Genomic DNA, 20910 nt, shown 5'->3' with positions numbered 1-20910 from the left:
GAGATATTTTCCTTTAAAAAGACACTACTTCCAGAAACTACAAACAGAACTTTGTTTTCTGTCCATTCTTCAGCTCACCTCCCCTAACACTTAGCCCATGTCTTCTTGAGTGGGCAAGTTAAATATATGTGTATGACATACTGTTAAACAGACTCCACCTTAAGCAGTAAAATATTGCCCACCATATTCTCACTTTGACTTTTATTTCCACATCAGAAGAAAAAACATTTATCAAAGAAGAAAACTGATCAAGTTGATTTTGGGGGAAAATAAAGCACAATAGCATCATCGGTTTATTTTCTCTACAGAAATTCAATTCATTCAAATTCCCTTGATTGTCCACACCCATCCTGCAGTAACTCTGTGCTCCATCAACAAGGCCCCCTGAGAGACTGAGAATCTCTGCTGTAGCTGCAGAGTGGTGTCAGTTCAGGCAGGCCACCGGGCAAAGCTCAGCTGACATCTTTCTTCAAATACATTTAGGAAGTCTCTCATTGGACGCTCTGTTTAGCCTACCCTAACCCTTTGCTTACCCACAGTTGCTGCATACCTGCAAGCCGTTTTGCACCCCATGCTCACTGAAGTTGCTTCCTTCATGCTGAATCTGCTTTAACTGTTGTCATATCGATGATATTATTATCATCGATGCCTGTGCTGTTCCTGCTGGGTCATTCAGGAGATACCTCAATTTATAGCCCTGATGCCTAATGTCAGTGTCCCTGAGACTACAGTGGTCCTGAGTGAAATCCATCTTTCTGATTTAAAAATCAGTTTTTTGTGCTGCATGGCTGTGTTTTACTAAAGTTCCTCAGTTCTTTTTCAACTACTAGCTGTATAATCCATTTTAGAAAAACCACAAGAGTAAGGTTAGCTGGGAGGAGTTCACTTGTAGACTTTAAACTCGTTCTCTCTGCATCTTCCTTCAGGACTGTCCGTTCATTGTGTGTATGACGTATGCCTTCCACACGCCTGACAAGCTGTGCTTTATCCTGGACCTCATGAACGGTAGGATGTCCCACACCTTCCTTCCTGCCTTAGATTAAACTCCCGCCGAGTCCAATCTGTCCTGAGACACAAAGATTGGATTACTCGGACTGCCAGTCGCCACTCAGGCCATTCCTCCTTCAGGAGGTTGATAGGATTTTGATCTCATTGATGATGCCTCACACCACCTGCCTGTGTTAGATTCTTTTGCATCTAAGATCAGCCTCCTTTTGAAGTCACACCTCAATGTTAAGTATATCCTGTTCAGGACTGGCCAACTTTCAAAGTCAACAGTCACCACCAAACAGTGTCCACTGCTCACTATTTGAACTTCAGTTATGCTAATGAATACAGATAATCATTAGCTCAGTGAGACAGCTGGAAAAGAGAAGAGTGTCATAGAGAGCCTGCCATCGATTTTCATTTTCTCCCCCACGAGAAGGTTACCACAACGTATGGACAGATATTGATTTAAACTGAGGTGTTTTGATGTCATGCACTTACTGTATATGTTTGTGTGTGTATGTCTCTCTCTCTGTGTTCAGGGGGTGATCTGCACTACCACCTGTCTCAGCACGGCGTGTTCAGTGAGAAAGAGATGCGTTTTTATGCAGCTGAAATCATCCTGGGTCTGGAGCACATGCACAACCGCTTTGTCGTCTACAGAGACCTCAAGGTAGACTCCCCCTGATTCCAGACGGAAATCATCCTGAACACAATCATTCCTATAATCAGCATATTCTATGATGTGGCCAACAATGAGTTTTTCCTGTCAAAAGAAACTTAAAAGCAGCTTTTCATAGAATAAATTCTGAGGACTCACTTTATGCATAATCTGGAATCTATTTACAGTGGACTGAGGTGAAATTTATACCCAACATCCAAGAAACCCCCAGGACAGCCTCCATCTAAATAACTCAGGTCCTACCAGCTGGTGCATTACTGAGCTGCATTACATATAGGTTTCCCTAATATTTTGCCCCGTTAATGTATACTGATCTGTAGCAGAAAAAACAAACAAACTTAGAAGCTAGCTGTGGTATAGGGGATTACTAGCTACTACCTCTGATTGACTTAACCGGGTGTTACTGCCGACGTCAATCGTAAGTCTACGGAATTTACATTTGCCCTTGCCCAGCAGTTTAAAATTTCCTTCAATGTCACCTGCTCTGGCCCCTGGAAGACAATTGACTATGGTTGCTGGTGTCTCTAGCTTCACATCATGTCTTAGAACAGAATCGCCAATTTGCAGAGTTTGGTCCACACTCATGAATGGGGTTGATGGCATACCAGGGGCTTCTTCTATGCTTCCTCCTCACCGTCAGCCAGTCATCCTGTTTTCCCGGCTGCTCACGACAGTCTGTTGGGGCAGAGCTAACGGGGCCATGCTACCTTCAGCTGCACCAGCTACAGGGGCCTGGCTAGCTGCAGGTTTTTCAACGATGCAAGCCGCGTCTCCAGTTCAGGGACCTTAGCCTCCAGAGCTGCAAACAGGTTAATTCCATTACAAGTATTGCTATTTCTAAAGGAGGCCGATGAGTAACTAAACATCTGACGCACAGAGCAGGAAAGTGCAAGAGAGACAGGTCAAGAGGCCATGTTGCCATTGCGTCGGCTATGAGCTAAACTGGCAAACAGTCATCTAAAGCAATGGAAAAAATATTGTAGTAAACAGCGTGTTTTGCACAGCACTAAATAAAGGACGGGAGTATAATAATATAAATGACAATAAATGATAAATATAATATCGTCATCCAATATAGGACTTGAAATAAATCAGTCCAGCAATTCACCTCACCAGAATCGGTGTCTGTGGCTTATTACTGCGGGGCACTGAACACATGCTCTCCACGTTCAACTTTCAATTTACAGATCCTTTTTTTGTATGTGTGTCTTTTGTATCATTCATCTGTAAAAGCAGCACCTTTCATATTCCATGCAGTCGTATAAATCCGCCTCTGAAAATAGTCCCTCAACATATTTGTCCGGCTTAGCTAAAACTGAAGCGACCAGCTGTTTCAGGAAATCGCTGAGTGGTTTAAAAAGGTAATGACCACATACAGCATCTGAGCGTTTTTCTGCTTCCTGGGAGTCGCACAAAGCAAGAAAACACAATTTTGTACTTCATAGGATTTATTTACCATCAGAAAAATGTTTAATATCACCAGAGTTTTAATCCTTTGCTTTAAAAAATCAAAACAACCAAAACTGCAATGATTATCATTAACTGCACATCAGAACCTGTGCCATGTTCCCTTTAGATAACAGTTTGATATTCAGGCTGTAAAAGGGGGATTCTAACTTTTTAGATGAGCACCCCTTAGTCCACTCACCCATCGCTGCACCTCCACAGCTTCACGTTTCATAGCTTCATATCAACCAATTTGTCAGCTGTCCTCTGTTTTTTCTCCGATTCCCCTGTTTGGACTGGCTGCCATCATAATGGATATATTTTGCTGGAAGTCAGGGAGCAGTTTTAGTGCTTCAGTAAACAGTGCAGTTCAATGCAAATAATACTAAGGCAGCGTTGGACAGAAAGAAAGAGAGTGAGCTCCAGATGTGCCAAACGGCAGAGTATAACCAGGACAGGAGGCGCTCTTACTGTCTGTATTCACACAGAATCTCTGCTAGGGAACGGAAATTGTAACTTAAGTCTTGAATTAGTGAGCTCTCCAACATTGTATCCTATGCTTTATCGTGTTATCTCTCACATTCTCCATCACCCTCTCCATCACTCTGCCTATGTGTATGTCCTCCCTCAGCCAGCTAATATCCTGTTGGATGAACACGGTCATGTTCGTATCTCTGACCTCGGCTTGGCCTGCGACTTTTCCAAGAAGAAGCCCCACGCCAGCGTGTAAGTTCATCTGAGTTTAACTCTGCACAGCATTTATGTGTCTGGGGGTAGGTGGGTGGGCTAGCTCATAAATGTATATAAATCTATATTAATATGAAATACAGCTGGCGCTGCTCGGGGTTCTCTCTGAACATCTCTCGCAGTGATTACATTTTAAATGGGTTGGACTGTCTCAGCTCGCTGCATTTTGACAAGTGGAGAGGATTGTGCCGACCTGATGGATCATGCATTAAAGGGCAAATAAAAAGAGTCTGTGGTGAGGTTCCCAAGAAGCGAGCTGTATTAAGTTACTGTTAATGCAAGTCAAACATTTCCTGTTGCTGCAGCTTCACATTAAAAGCTTTTTAAGTGGTGAAACACATTTTAATTGAATGTGAAGTAACCACAGGAAATGCATTGTGTTGCTGCGTACTCTGCTGATTAATGTGCTTCTCGGAGATTGTTAGTGAGCAAAAAGACAGCACTGTAATGTCTCGGGCAGCGAGTTGTCAGAAAGAGACGCTGAGGAGGACAAACATCCCACTGCAACTTCTTGTCCATCCAGTCAGCGATGTGGGTTGAAATAATGTCTTCACATTGGTTGGGTGAGTGGTGATATATGATACACCACTATTACATGAAGTGTTCTTCAGTAAATCAGCGCTAACTAATCAGTTGCAATTCAAAGATCAGTTTTCTGCCCATGATTGTGGTGCCTTTAAAGCTTTGTGTGTCAGGTCCACAAACATAGCGGTGGACTGCTGTCCATCACACGTTGACATTTTAAGTAGCTGTGCAGGACTGGCAGCGTGCTCCTCAGTCGACTTCAGATGGAGACTGGCAGCAAAGCTTGAGTGATTGATCCCTAATACGTCAATGAATTGCTTCGCCCTGCATGGATCATAATGTGGAGCTCAGTGAGCTCGCAGCAGACATTCAGCATATTTTCATTCCAGTTATTATCACTAATACTTTTAACTGTCTACTTGTACATTGTTGGAGAATATTATTTCTTGGATTTATTTGAATATTTTCAGACATGTTATCTTGGGCTCTGTTCATTGTTATTTTACATGATTGATGCTCCATTTATGCTAATGTTTATAGCTCTACTCTCCTGCAAACGATGAAAGCTAAACACAAGGGCCTACATTGGGTTCAGTTTCAGTAAAATGAATTTCTGCAAAGAGGTGTAATGAATTGGTACTTCATAATGGTGTTAATAACTAGATTTAAAAAAAAAAAAATAGAATAAAAAGAATAAGCCCAGAAGGGCTGACTGTCCTGAACATCTTTATAATAATTATTGAGAGAAATACCAATTTCCTGCATTCATTGTTTTGACGTGTGCTGTGCTTGTTGCAGTGGCACTCATGGCTACATGGCTCCAGAGGTTCTTCAGAAGGGGACGGCATACGACAGCAGTGCCGACTGGTTCTCCTTAGGCTGCATGCTCTTCAAACTCCTCCGAGGGTAACCACTCAGGCTTTACTTGTTCCTCTCAGCTCATCTATCCCCCTTGTTGCACTGTCCTGACTTCCTGTCAGCTTTCAGCCTGCTCTGCCACTCTCAGTAAACTCTTCGAATCTGCTCGCTCGCCTTTCTCGGCATCTCTCACCAGCCTGCTTTCTATTTGGTGTGTGTTTGATCTTGTTTGTGTGCAAGCCTGTGTGTGTGTGTGTGTGTGTGTTTGTTTGATCTGGAGTGTGTAAATGCCAGAGGTCTGGGTACAGTAGGTCAGAAATCCAGTAAAAGCAGCTGCGTGCGTGCGTGCGTGTGTGGGGGGGTGTTGGGCGGGTTTGCTTATCCTGAGTGAGCAAAAGAGAAGAGCAAGTGTGACGTAAATCCATTGATGTTCAGATCCATGTGTTTGAACACTTTAAAGAGGAAGAGTGTGTAGGCCTTTGGTCAAAGGTTGTCTGTGTCTTTCAACACTAGAGTCCAAATTCTCAGAGCTGGATGAGATTTTTTTTTCTTTCTTTTTTTTTGGAAAACACTTAAAGCAAGATGTGGTCAGTATCATTGTTTTCTTCTTTTTACACGCACATATACAGTGTCTCACACAAGTGAGTACACCCCTCAAAATTTTGTAAATATTTTGTTATATCTTTTCATGGGACAACATTGAAGATATGACACTTTCATACAATGTAAAGAAGTCAGTGTACAGCTTGCTGCCCCCTCTAAGTAACTCAATACACAGCCATTATTGCCTAAACCGCTTGCAACAAAAGTGAGTATATATACATATATATGTGTATATATCTCTACCTGTCTGTCTGTCTAGACATGTCTATACACATATCTTGATATAGGCATATAGATAGATAGACATAGATATATGTATATACATATACACCCCCCCCCCCCAAAAAAAAATATCACTCCATCAATTAGTGAACAGTCTCTGAAATAATAATTTTCATCCTGTTCCATGCCCATATTTAATTTGGCTAAGAAGACTGGCTTCAGGTTTAATAGATGTTCTTTTGCATATTTTTGTATTTTTTCCACACTGTTGACGATGTGTTACCTCTCTAGTATTATCTCTTTCTGAGCAGCTGATACATTTTCGTTCTTGGCTTTACTCATCCGGACATCCTGGCTTCCGAGAAATTATTATTTTTTTCTTTCACCAACGCACCACTACCTTTTTTTTGAGGGAGTGGGGAACATGTTGACTGTGATTGGTTGTTGCGGCGGCATTGCACCAACTCTACGTACTGACTGATGGGCCAGATGTGCTGATCGAATTTTAAAATCTTGGTTTATGGTTGTGCTCTCGACCAGCCTGGGAGCGTCTTAGTGTCCTCCAGAAAGGCTGGATGGGGTGGCCGGGGAGAGGGAGGTCTGGGCTTCTCTGCTTAGGCTGCTGCCCCTGCGGTCCGCTGCGCAAGAAAATGGATGGATACTGAAAAAGCACAGATCTTGAACTGGAATGGTCTTCCCTGCCTGCATGCTAGTAATGCACATGTATTGCTTTTCCACACACTAGCATATACTGTACTGCCAAACCCCAAGTCAATATAAGTGACAATTTTTTTTATTTTTTTTAATTTACTTTTTTAGTCACTGCCTCTGTTATAATTGAAGCTATTGTGTTCCTAACCTTTTAATCCAGTCCTTTAACTCCTGAACTGTGTGAAAAGATGGATACTATTTTTGCAGTATGCACTAACCTGTGCCACATGAGAATGCTTAAACTAAAATGTGGTTCATCATGAATCTTAATTCAGTCTGATAGTGCCAGTTGGATAGATGGTGTAGGAAGTCCAGCTGTTAAAGCATTAAAAAACTCCTACTTTCTTCAGTGTTCTTTCCACACCAGCTGCACAAACACTCATTAACATCTACCAAGTCAGCATTTGAAGCTGCAGGTGTGTTGGCAGCGTCTGTGTAATTTACCTGAGGGAGTTTTTTGTTCTTGCTTCCAAACACCTCTTTTCTCACTCCATCCATCTCCACTTCTGCTGTTCCTAGTCATCGACAGTGTCATCATCTCGCTCTCTGTCTCTTCTGTTTTAGGCACAGTCCCTTCAGACAGCACAAGACCAAAGACAAACATGAGATCGACCGCATGACGCTCACCATGGTAAGATACATCCACACTACCCTAAGCTCATGGGTTTGGCCTGTTTGGCTTACAGTAATTCCAAATGTGTACACACTCATATATATATATTCATATATAGGCGCGTACTGTACTGTGAACAAACAGCCTGAGCAGAATCTGTTGCTAGTCTTTCCTGCACATCTTTGACAGGGTTGTATGTAAGTTTTAGGATCAGCTTTTAGTGTCTTTGCCTGTTGACGTTGCTTTTTTGTAGGTTTGCAGATAGAAATGGGAGCAGTATCCACTGTCACTCTTCCACTAGGACCAAAGCTCGTAAAATAGCTCACTGTTTACAGGAACACAGCTGGATGAGTGAAAGTAGCCATTAGCTTGATCATTGTTTGCTGTGGGTTCAAACTTGTACACAGATCAAGTCCCTCTAAAACAAAATCATTCCACTGTCTGACTAAATGAAAATGTAACTCTTTTTAATTAGTACCTAATTGACTCAGTTTTGGTTGTTTTGAGTACCACATAATGTACGTGGGGTCGTTGTATGCGACACAAACACAACAACAGTGGAGGATGTCGAGTCAGTGGTGTACCTGCTGCTAAGTCTGTGGCTATGTGTCAGACTCATGGACCGCTGTATTGGTTTGTGTGCGGCCGTTTCCCTTGTTGCCAGGTTTCAAAATTGGCAGTTTTGATTTTCATGAAGTAGTTGCTCTGTTGGAACCTGGGCCGAGCGCGTACTGAAAAAGTACTCGGTACCAGGTACTAGTGGAAAAGGGCTATTATTGTACCTTCAGTACTGCATAAGAATGAAGAAACAGCTGACACCATTTTGGCCAAAATTTTAATAATAATAATGTATACTTTATTGATCCCCGTGGGGAAATTCCTCTCTGCATTTAACCCATTCACTCAGTGAAGCAGTGTTGATGTGTTGTATTGAAGAGATAACAACTGAGTTGAAGTAGGGCTGGGATGGATTTAAGTGTAATACTACGTTTGCAATGTGGGTCTATGAAACTGTCCTTAACAAAGCCTTTGAGGAAAACAAAAAGCACACATCCAGAAACAGAATGACACACCCACTGTTAATACACTGCCCCCTGGTGGTGAAAGTTCAACTCTGCACTGGGTAACTGCACCAAGCATCTTTAAGGTTTGCTAGATGGGGTTGATGAGGCAACATTGCACAATTAACTATTATTAAACAAAGTAGCTTAGAAGGGCTGGAGTCTACTCTGAGTGTCTGTCTGAGGAATTTGATGCTGAGCGTGTGGGATGGATGGTGTCTGCTGAGCCCACCCACGACATGTCTGCTTTACCCTCCTCACATCCACACCAGACTCGTGCAAAGGCGACATGTCATGTTAGAGTGCAGGCAGGTTCATCGTGACAAAGCACAATGTGAATGTTCGCCACAGCCTGACGCTCATCTCTCTCCCTGCCAGCTGCAGCAGCTGTCCATCACAGGGGAGTGCAGCCAGAGATCTGGCTCTGTTTGTGTGTTTTGTCAGGACATGAAACAGTTGAATTGTGACGGTGCTCCATCCCTCACATACACTGAGCATGCCTGCTAAACAGTGAAAGTATGATCTTTCATATCATAATAAATCCAGATTAGGATTTTAATCCAGCCACTTAATCTGGTTTTATCCCCTTAATCCTTGTCTGGGTGTGTATCTGTGTTTCAGAAAGGGGCTGGGAGAGGAGGAGGATTGCGATTCATCCGTGAACAGACTAAAAATACTGCTCTATATGCCCCAGTGTTTATTAAACGTGATGAATGGTTTCATTACATAAACATGAAGGATGGAGAGCGCAGTGAAAAGGCTGAGAGCTGAGCAGCCAAGACAGGAAGAGATGAATGGAGCAGATCTCAGTAGATGGCATGTCTGAACTTTGAAACACCTCCATGAAGCAACTGAGCAAAAAAATCCAAGGGTGGAGGCTGACTTGGGTTGTAGCAGGGGACTGTATGAAGAGAAATGGGCAGGTGCTAAAACGGCTGTTGACTTATCCCACTTATCAACCCTGTCTGTCCGGTGAAGGGCAAAGAGAGTATGAGTTACTCTCTGCCTTCAGATGAGACTAGAAGAAGAAGAAGGACACTTGAGTCATGGAGCTTTCCAGACTTTTAGAGGAAAATGAAGGGTGGTTAAAAATAAAACTTCAAATTTGAGTTGGCTTTTAAGGGAAGGCTGTGCTATACTGTGGGGAGAAAAAGTGAGGTATAACCACATGCCACACTTTCTGGGTGCTGCTCGGCTCCGTTTTTTCACCTTTTTGGGGGCAGAACCTGCAGGGACGCGTTTCATGTGTAGAGTCCCAAAAGCTAGTAGGAAGAGATTCTTGGAGCAAAAGACACCAACTCGTCTGCAGGTTTCATTTCAAGCTGAACTTTGTCTGGTGTTAAACATCAACTGATACAGCTATTACAAATATTGTGAATGTAGGAAAAGCCTTTTAGTATTCACATCTTTTCATTAGTTTGTTTTATAAATACTCTTCTAACAACTGTAGCTGCCTAAAGTTCTGAAAGTTCATTTATGATGATTTTAATTGTAGGGTAGTACAGAGCCGTTATTCCATAGTTTAACCAAATTGACACAACCAGTGCAGATGTACACGTAGTTAAGACACTGCAGAATTATCAGCAGCACGTATTAAAAGATGTGAGAGAATGGAGTCGTGATCATGATGAGTACATGCAAACTTCTGACCACAGCTGTATAATTGCTGATCTAGTTGTTAACACATTTGCCCTGCACACAAAAAAAGGCTTCTTTGTTTCTGGGAGCAGACCCAGCCTCAGGGGGTCACTACTGAGTATACTCCTACTGCCTAGATTGTTTGTTTTTTTTTGTTGTTGTTGAAAAGTTTGTGAAGGTGGACCATAACAGCCGTTACTTTGGTGACTAAAAACTTTTGTTTTTAGTGGCCTCAGCTGTAATGGTATATGCGTTTATTCCATTTTTATTTACTCTTTTCAAAGAAACCTTAAGAACTCTTTCAGCTCTTTATCAGTCATCAACTGAACATGTAGTCAGTGCAAACGTGACATAAAAATATTACATCAGTAAGATCAGTGAGGTGAAAAGGTTCAGAAAGTTGTACTTTTTTCATAATGCCTCATTGATATGTATTGGCTGTACCAATTACTCTGAGCATTCTATCTACACGTACTCTGTCCTTCATAGATGCAGAGGTGCTGGCCCTGAGTTTGTTGCTTTTTATAACAGCTATCTAAGCCTGTCTGTAATCAGAGGAGTTTGGGTGTTATTTTATTTTTAAGCAAAGTGTTCACTGCAGAGTTCACTACTTAGTTCAAACATCTCATTCTCATTCCCTCCTCTTCCCTCCCTTCCTCCCTTCCTTCTTTCCTTCCTCTCTGTTTCACCCGCAGAATGTGGAGCTGCCAGACTCTTTCACTGCAGAGCTCAAAGATCTTCTGGAGGGGCTGCTGCAGAGAGATGTATCCAAGAGGCTCGGCTGCCAGGGCCGTGGGTATGATATGCACGCACCACACACACTTATTTTCACATTTTAGTGAGGACCTCTAAGGGTACGTTCACACTGCAGGCGAAAGCACATCAAATCCAACTTTTTTGACCCTATGCGACCCATATCCGATCATGGTATGACAGTGTGAACAGCTCAAATCCGATATTTTCAAATCCGACCTCAGTCACTTTTGTATGTGGTACTCAATCCGACACATATCTGATGTTTTAGAAAGCGACTTCTGTTTGAATGGTCATGTCACATTAAATCTGTCTTTTACGTCACTGACACAAGACAAACGCCAATTATCAGCGCCAGAGAAGACATCGCGAACACTTCCTGGCCATCCAGTGTAGATGTTAGTGAAACTGTTGGGAAGACAGCGTTGGAGAAAATTTTATTTGTACTGTATAATCTGCAGATTCTGACAGAAATCTGCAACTATCCTTTGAAGCACCGCTCCTCTCTAAAACAGCAATAATTAACAGCAATTATTAGGCCACATGTAAATAACAAAATAACTTTATAACTTAAAGCAAAATTGGGAAACGTAAAGTCCGAAACAGTGAAACAATACTGTTTGGTCTGGGTCTAAACAGAGCGCGTTGTGTGTGACGTCTTCTTTTGCACATGCAGGCCGCTTTGAGGGTTCACACTAGAGCGCGTTTGCTGTCACATTTTATTTGTAGTGTGAACAAGCAGACAAAAAAAATTGGATTTGATCAAAAAATCGGAATTGAGCATTAAGACCTGCAGTGTGAGCGTAGCCTAATTGACATAATGCCGCTTACCCTAGCCATTAAAAATGAATGCCTAAACCTAACCATAAACTAATTGTAACCCTGACACTAAAACCACATTTTGAGCCTCAAAAAGGCCTTCAGACTCACGGGGATGGGCACTTTGTCCCCATAAGTGACTGTTGGTCCCCACAAGTACACACAGGCTAAATTTCACATTAACCTCTGTCATGTATCAGTGTTTACATACACAGGCATGCAGATGAATACATCAGTTAGACAAATTTTGCTAAATGTCCTCATTAAGTCTGATAACACTGGGTGGTGTAGTTTGCAGTCCGCTGGAGACAAATGGTGGTGGACATGAAGTGGACTAATAGAAGCTGAGTTCATAACTAATTTTATCATTGCTGTCATTTTGCATCAGCTTATAATTAAAGCCGAGGGATGGATCTTTGTCTGCTTGGGGTTAAATGGCAGAATTGTGTGCGTTTGTCAGAGGGCTGTATTATGGCAAACACTGCCACCTAGTGTGGATATGAGAAGTAACACCGTTTTGTGTGTGTGTGTGTGTGTGTGTGTGTGTGTGTGTGTGTACGCAGAGCCTCTGAGGTGAAGGAGCATCAGTTTTTCAAAGGCATTGACTGGCAGCAAGTTTACCTCCAGAAGGTAAGTGAGGTTCACTTCTGTTGTGAATCAGCTTTATTCTTTGTTCTCTCAGGATTTCTTGCCTGGAAGCTTATAATCCAAGTCTGGTTTCCATGATGAAGCTAATTAATGTACAGTGTTTGATCAGACAGCGATCACAAGGTATCCAACTCTGATCTATACTATTATAGCTATAATGCAGGAGAGGTCATCAGCAGGTCTTCAGAGCTATGCTGACAAAAGCTGGAGTAGCTGCTGGTTATGTACATTTATAATTGTTGCTGTCATGATTAGCAAAGAAAAAAACTGACAAGTTGAGCCCACTTTGAATATGACATTATATCCACAAGTCTGATACTGATACTCAGTATCAGATGAGCTACAACTATTCGTGCGATAAATTAATGAGTTTTGTGAGGTTCTTCAACAGCAGAAGAGTCTAGCTGATTCTTGCCATAGTAATGAGTCTGTGACGTCTGTTTCTGTCTATCAGCCTCACATCTCTACAGTAATTATTTCATTCACAGCAGAAAATGGGGCTCAGCCTTACAGCAGGTTTTACTCGCCTCACCTGTTGACGAGTGATATTGTCTCCAAGGCCACAAACTTATCTGTTTTTGCCCCCAGTTCACATACTATAACTGGCCACATTAATTGTTGCTCTGCTTTTGCCATCCAGTTCACTAAAAAACTACGACTCGATGGCATCCATTGCTGGGCCAATGTTTACTTAGGAGTTAGCAGTTAGCGGGCAGTCCTAACTTCAGTGGGTAGGCTTTCAAATCAGTGTGAACAACCAGACAAAAAAAATTGGATTTGATCAAAAAATCAGAATTGAGCATTAAGACCTGCAGTGTGACCTTAGCCTTAGTGACCCTTTGACTTAGGGTCAAAGAGCAGAGTCTTTGTTAGGGTTAATATATAATTCAAACTGAAAGCCACATAAAATCTTGGAGTTTTGCCTCCAATCAGGTAAACTAATGGAGGCTAACTAACTCTGAATTGGACTACATTAGTCCATGCCAATTACTGTTGCTATGGTTACCTTGAGGGAAGAACTGCTACAGGACTGTTGCTTTGTTTCACGTTTTGCCTCTTCTTCTGAAATCCATGTGTCTGTTCTCCCCCTCGTCCTCTGTCCAGTACTCTCCTCCTTTAATCCCTCCAAGGGGAGAGGTGAATGCTGCAGATGCTTTTGACATTGGATCTTTTGATGAAGAGGACACCAAGGGCATCAAGGTAAAACAATCTTAAACTTCCATCTCCTCTGTTTATTTTAAATCAATTTAGTTTTATTTATATAGCACCAAACCACAACAACAGTCACCTCAAGGTGTTTAATATTGTAAGGTAGACCCTACAATAATACATACAGAGGAAAAACCCAACAATTATATGACTCCCTATGAACAAGCACTCTTGCAACACTGGGAAGGAAAAACTTTTAACAGGAAGAAATCTCCAGCAGAACTAGGCTGAGGGAGGGGCGGCCATCTGATGCAATCGGTTGGGGAGAGAGAAGGAAGTCAGAGATTAATAACAAGTAATGATTCTATGCAGAGCGGTCTATTAACACATGAGTGAGTGAGAAAGGTGACTGAAGAGGAAATACTCAATGCACCATGGGAATTCCCCAGCAGCCTACTCTTATTGCAGCATAACTAAGGGAAGTTTAAGGGTCACCTAATCCAGCCAAAAGGAAGTTTTTATGCCTAATCCTAAAAGCAGAGATAATGTCTGTCTCCCGAATCGAAACTGGAAGCTGGTTCCATAGAAGAAGGACCTGGAAACTGAAGGGTCTGCCTCCAATTCTACTTTTAAATACTCTAGGAACCACAAGTAAGCCTGCAGTGCGAGAGTGAAGTGCTTCTCAGGGAGTTTTTAGGACATCCTGATAATAACGAATTACAGTAGTCCAGCCTAGAAGTAATAAATGCATGAACTAGTTTTTTCCCATGTCACTCTGAGACAGGATATTTCTAATTTTAGAGATATTGCGCAAATGAAAGAAAGTCCTATATATTTGCTTTATATGTGCATTGAAGGACATATCCTGGTCAAAAATGACTCCAAGGTTCCTCACAGTGTTACTGGAGGCCAAGGTAATGCCATCAGAGTAAGAATCTGGTTAGATACCATATTTCTAGGAATTTTAGGGCTGAGTACAGTAACCTCAGTTTTATTTGAATTTAGAAGCAGAAAATTTGAGGTCGTCCAGGTCTTTATGTCTTTAAGACATTTCTGCAGTTTAACTAATTGGTGTGTGTTATCTTTCTTAATGGATGGATAAAGTTGGGTGTTATCTTCATAGCAGTGAATATGTATGCTATGCCTTCTGATGATAATGCCTGAGGGGAGCTAGTTAACGTTAAAGGGATGATTGGGTCAACAGTGCTCTGACTTTTTGCCAGCCCGGCTACAGTGCTGAAGAGAAACCTGGGGTTGTTCTTATTTTCTTCAATCAGTGTTCAATAGTAAGATGTTCTAGCTTCACTTTTTTTTTTTTTTTTTTTTTTATAAAGCAGAAAACTATTTTGCCAGGTTAAATTATGATCTTCTAAATTTGTGATGGGGCATTTCCTCTCCAGCTTACGAGTTATCTGCTTTTAGGGTGAATGTTTGAGTGTTATCCCAGGGAGTCAAGTACTTCTGATTTGAGGCTCTATTTTTCACAGGAGCTGCAGTATCCAGTGCCATACTCACTCATATAGTGAGGAGGTAAAATTATTAACAAGATAATTGACCTCTGTTGGAGGAGCGTTCAGGTAGCTGCTCTGCTCTGTGCTGGTACAGGCCATTGAAGATGATAACAGCACATGAATTATATTCTTAAACTTAGGTACAGCATTTTCAGAAAGACATTTACTGTGATGAACTCTACACCCCACTGCTGTGTAATCAATTATTGTAAGTTTAAATGTTTTTCAGAAATGATCAGACAAGAGACGGTTTTCAGGAAACACTGTTAAATGTTCAGTTTCTATGCCACATGTTGAAACAAGATCTAGAGTGTAATTAAAGTGGTGGGTGGGTTCTTTTAGATTTTGAAAGAATTCAATTGAGTCTAATAACAGATTAAATGCCATGTTGAGGCTGTCATTTTTAGCATCTACATGGATGTTAAAATCACCCACAATAATTGTTTTATCTGAGCTCAGCACTAAATCATATAAGAAGTCTGAGAAATCGGACAGCTTCAGTGTGTCCTACCCACTGGCTTTTATTTTGTTTTTGGTTTTTTTCCCATTTCAGTAATTGCGTTATTAGTGGATAATCCACTTGCTGCTGTTCTTAAAGTGCAGTCACAGTTTACTAGCCATCCACACGTTACATGTTACACCCTGTACTCAGAGCAGCTTCAGCTTTACTTTGTTAGATTACATTTTGTGACAGTAGTCCTCGTTCTGCAATGAAAACCTTCTGCCAGTGCACCCAAACAGCAGGACCAAACAATGACTGCTGTTTGTCACATGTACTTGTTTATTAAAATGTTTGCAGAGGAGTGCCTTATAAATTTCGCACACATGTTCTTCCTTTAACACACAGACATGTAATAAATCTGTGGAAAACACGGCTTTATTTGTTAAGCTAGGTAGGCTTTTAACCATAATCTCACAGACATTAGATGTTCTTTGTCCCATGATGTTTATGTTTCAACTCCCTTCATGTTAGATTACCAGAGATGTGACACCATGTGTGCAGTGGGCTGCTGTGTTCAGCGATGTGCTGGTTTCTAGTCATACAAAGTGTGGTGCAGAGAGAGTCAGACAGCAGCTGTATTTTTCTGTAATGTGGGAAGTTCACCAGGGCAAAGAAGAGCTGATCAGAATGAAACTTCTTACTAAAATTACTAAATATTTTTCCAGGAAATGAAATTCCCAAGAGCTGTAGTGCATGTTCACAGCAGGGCTGCAGCCTGAGAGGTTTAAATAAATTAGCCACTTGATACAGCTCAGTGACATCTCTGCTTCCTGATTTGTGTCAGACACGCCAGCCTGCTTGCAGCTGCAGGTTTTTAAACATGCAGGCTTAGAATACTCCATCTTATGCAGGCTTATTTAAGTATACTTATTAAAGCATACTTAAATAAGCATAGACTCTGGTGGTAACTTGGACACGAACTAATTCGATTTTTGTGCGCCAGGGTTAAAGGTCAAGGGGAATCTTACTTAACAAGCACATTAATTATCGCTTTTTTTCACAAATGTCCAAGTCATTATATTTTGTGTTGAGTGTGTGTCAACTTAGAGTGTGATGTCATGTTGTGCAAAAGCACGTTTCATCACCGTATCTCAGGAGTGGAAGGTGAAAAAGATGTTCAGTGATCTCTCAACCATGATTTCAGACTGTGGTGGAAGAAAGCACATAGAGAAAGTGAGTTTGTAGAAAGGGTTCATAGAAAGCTGCTGTATAACATTAGCACCAGTCTCCTGGTTGCTCTGCAGCAGCAGTTTCCTCTTTCATTAATGTTAATGTTGCTGCAGTTAACATTTATTTGTTCTCTGTTGCTCCAGCGCACAGAAATGAAACACAGGAGTGTTTGTTTGCATTTCCCCAGATGGAGCTGGTCTTTAGCGGGGGACTAATCATCATCATCATCGTTTATTTATATAGCACTTTAAAAACACACAAGGCTGACCAAAGTGCTGAACAATAGAAACATAATAGGTACCATAAGAATAATAAATACGATAAAATAATAAACATAGCGAAAACAATAAAATATAACTAAATACAAGTCAGTCAACCACTGAGTCAAAAGCCAGTGAATAAAAATGCATTTTCAATCTGGATTTAAAAACCAGCACTGATGTCGATTGCCTAATGTGAAGAGGAAGATTATTCCAAAGCTTAGGAGCCACGATGGACTAATATTCAAAACAACTGCCGGATAGTAAAAGTTGGAGCATTAACACACCAAGGAAGGTGTATAGCCCCAGTCCACCCTGGTGTGAGCAGATAGATTACTGCAGTATGATTGATTTAAATAGGTTAGAGATATTCTGTAACACAATACAGTTGTACGGACTTAAGCCTCCAGGATCTCCAACATGGTAGGATTTATTGCAGGCCATTTATATTAGACTGCTTAGTATTGGCTGTGTATCAAATGATCTGCCAGCAGAATGTAGATAGGTAAGAAATCCATTTCTAAAGACTTCATTTTAGTAAAAAAGAAAACAAAAACAAAGAAGAAAATGTCAGATCCCAGCAGATTTAAGACACCTGTTTGGCATTGGACATGTGGCGGTAGGTGGAAGATTTTACTATCGATGATGTAATGTTTCCAGATGTTGCTGCAAAGAACAGTGAACTAGACTATTTAAAGGACTGTTTGAGCATTTTGGAAAGCTGATTTTTATTTATTTATTGTCCCCAGACAGAAAGCTAGGCCTCAGATTTATCTAAGAGCAGGAGGAAAGATTTAAAGCACAATACTCTGAGACAGAATAGGGCTTAGCTTCCGGTGACCATGTGCTGTAAAACACAACACAATGTCAGAAAAGGCAGCAGCATTTAGGGCCAGTGTTTGGTTCATTGTTTTTTCCTGTGAGTGGATGTTTCACAGGGTCGGGTCTGTCTCTGGTGACAGGTCAGTGTCATTTCCTCTTTCTGTGCTGCTCTTCCATTTGAAGAGGAAAGTCTGAAATCCGGAGTAGATTTCCAACTTGGAGAGTCAGAGAAGAATTGACCTCACAGCCCAAGATGGCTGCAGTTCATGTAAACATGAGTAGAAGCCTAAAACTCGTCATTTGTATTGCTGCTGTTGTACAAACTTGACCAGGCGCCATTATTTGTACTTATATTAGAGCTATTTCTTATATTTTGTAAACTTTGCAACATAGTATATTATTTAATTTAGCTCAGTCTGTTACTGCTATTCTCTTGGCGCAGCTGTAACCACATAATTTCCTTAGGGATTATTAAAGGATTCTGATCACGAACGGACTGTAGCTGCAGTTTTAAGAGGAGCAAACAGGAATTGTGTATTATTGCTACATATGGATGACTGGCTCAACCTTGCTAGAGGGCCAAAAATAAAGGCAACTTTACTATTGAATGCCTTCAACTCAACTTGACAGAAGGCTGAAATCATAAGGGCACATTTTAACATCAGCTCCAAACATCATCAAACAAAAACTGAAGTCTTATATTTTTTTGATTCTATGCTTTGCACCTCGAGGCCGCTGTAGGAATTTGTCACTTAGGCTCTACGTCTTGGTATAAGCATATGTATAACTAAACATGCTGCACTCTGTCTGTGTTTGTGCGTGCGTGTGTGACTTAGCTGCTGGACAGTGACCAGGAGCTCTACAAGAACTTTCCTCTGGTCATCTCAGAGCGCTGGCAGCAGGAGGTGGCAGAGACAGTCTACGAAGCTGTCAACTTGGACACCGATAAGAATGAGGCCCGCAAGAGGGCTAAGAACAAGCAGCTGGGCCACGAGGAGGGTAATGATAATAACGGACAAATCCACACACAGCCCAGTACAGATATCCTGTCAGTACACCTCCTGACTGTGTGTCTTTGTGCAGACTATGCCTTGGGGAAGGACTGCATTATGCATGGCTACATGCTGAAGCTCGGGAACCCGTTCCTCACTCAGTGGCAGCGCCGATACTTCTATCTGTTCCCCAACCGTGTGGAGTGGAGGGGAGAGGGCGACACTCGGGTGAGTCTGCCTCACAGCATACACTCTAAATTCACTGCACGTTTGTACGTCATGTGACCGCCTATCATGGGCTGAGGGCTTTCGGCTTGTTCATCTTTTGGTCAGTGTGTCTGTCTGTCTGTCTGTCTGTGCTCATTCCACTCTGAAGGAGAGGTGGCTAAAACCTCTGAAAAAGCAGAGAGACTGGGTGAGTGTTACCACCGGGCTCAGGTCCCTGCTGTGTCCTCAGCACCCCTGCTGTTTAGAGTTGTAGTCTGCCTCCCCGCTTGAAAGTTGGTAGTCAGTCAACTTCAGTTTTTACTCTTTGTCGATCTGGTTTTATGGTACTGCAAATGTGTCCGATCACGTGCACAATTCTGGGTGGACCACCCACCCCAAACCTGCTCCCATGCATTTCTCCACAGTCTGGACTGCACGTCACTGGAAGCAGATTATGGAAATGTCTGCTCTGTGTTGATTGGTTTACAAGTGGGCAGGGAGCAACAGGAGAGGTCACTGGGAACAGGAGAATAAGAAGAAAATTTGAAAAAAACGTAAAGATCAGAAAATAAAGCATTAAATGCACAGAGTGTGGCTGCAGTGTTTAACACTCAAATTTACTTCAGCTCTTTGTATGTTTGCTCTTCTCCGCGGCCGACGGACCACCAACAGCACAAGCAAGAGTAGCTCGCTGCCACCGTCTGACAACAAAGCTCACTGCAGGCCTCAGACCATCTCAGACTGCAGCTATTAGCCTAACAACACAAGTGAAGGAGCACTTGCACGGTCTTGATTGTGTTAGTGTTTCCATGAAGTACACTGCTTACTTGTGTGTAAGTGTAATGTGTGCACTGTACTATACTTTCATCAAAACTAAAGGGAAAACCCAGCTAGGCTCTATCTGAGAGACTTTAAAATAAACAAACAAACAAAAAAAAATCACACACACACTATTTGTGCTTAAACTGGTGTGTTTTACATGTTAATTACCATGTGGTCATATCGGTGTTTTATACACAGAGCCACCTGGTAGAAACACATATGATCCTGGGACTTTTCCCCTCCTGGATGCTCTCTATTTGTTATGCTGAGGGTTTTTTTGAGGCGAACATGTTTATCCAACACACCCATTTTGGTAGTTGCAACGGTCTCCCTCCAGGAATCTGCTGACATTTGTGAGTCCTTGCATTGAGACTGTTGTTTGTTGCCTCACTTAAAAATTGTGGGGGAAAGTAGTTCGTAATGGTTAGGAGGACTTGATGGTAGGTGTGGATTTAAAAATAAATAAATAAATAAAAAAAATCAATTTTCCAATTCAAATTAATTTTAGCTTGAATAACGCAATATCGATTCAGTAAATTCTGAATCGATTTTTAAACACAAGTGTCACAAGTGTCAGCTTTGTTTTTATGCATAGATATAAAAATATGGATATGTACTGATAAATGATCAGAATTATAATATTTCTGACTGTGTGAATCAAAATTGAATTGAATCGAATCAGGACCTTGTGAATCGGAATCGAATCGATTATAGAAATCAGTGACAATACCCAGCCCTACTCCATGGCACAGAACAGGGCAGTCACACCAGCTGCGGCTGTAATGCATCGACGTGTAGTAGGGTTTCAGAGGGGTTTGCAGTACCAGCGTAGCTACAGCAGAAATTTAACACATAAGTCTAAATTCTCCATTACTCTTCTTCATCATGAGTTCCTCCGTGACTGTCCTAACACACCCTGAAATCCTCTGTGCCAGTGCTTTTTAGTGCTTTAGGTGTACATCTCTGCAGCAGCTGTGAGCCAGAGCCAGAAGTCTTGTTGGTGAAATCCATCTGAACACTTTGTGATCACTCAATTATCTTTGCAGCAAAACCTGCTGACGATGGAGCAGATCGTAACCGTGGAAGAAACGCAGATTAAAGACAAGAAGTGTATCCTGCTGCGCATCAAAGGAGGGAAACAGTTTGTGCTGCAGTGTGAAGT

At 41.7% G+C, this 20910-nt stretch overlaps 1 protein-coding gene across 1 annotated transcript in view; it reads left to right on the top strand.

Moving 5' to 3' along the window:
• Window positions 1–20910, top strand: part of grk3 (G protein-coupled receptor kinase 3) — a 69386-nt gene that overhangs the window by 44638 nt on the left and 3838 nt on the right. Inside the window, exons 10-20 of the mRNA XM_084936115.1 lie at window positions 927–1005; window positions 1530–1660; window positions 3747–3841; window positions 5186–5293; window positions 7346–7412; window positions 10789–10889; window positions 12229–12295; window positions 13418–13513; window positions 18564–18726; window positions 18811–18947; window positions 20795–20908. Of these exons, the coding sequence (XP_084792241.1) occupies window positions 927–1005; window positions 1530–1660; window positions 3747–3841; window positions 5186–5293; window positions 7346–7412; window positions 10789–10889; window positions 12229–12295; window positions 13418–13513; window positions 18564–18726; window positions 18811–18947; window positions 20795–20908 (1158 nt within the window). The remainder of the gene's footprint in view (window positions 1–926; window positions 1006–1529; window positions 1661–3746; window positions 3842–5185; window positions 5294–7345; window positions 7413–10788; window positions 10890–12228; window positions 12296–13417; window positions 13514–18563; window positions 18727–18810; window positions 18948–20794; window positions 20909–20910) is intronic.

This window comes from Perissodus microlepis, chromosome 7, assembly GCF_051167445.1.
Source record: "Perissodus microlepis isolate ML-2025 ecotype Zambia chromosome 7, ASM5116744v1, whole genome shotgun sequence".
Taxonomy (NCBI): Eukaryota; Metazoa; Chordata; class Actinopteri; order Cichliformes; family Cichlidae; genus Perissodus; species Perissodus microlepis.
The sequence above is the reverse complement of the archived record's forward strand: the minus strand, read 5'-3'. Positions and strand labels throughout refer to the sequence as shown.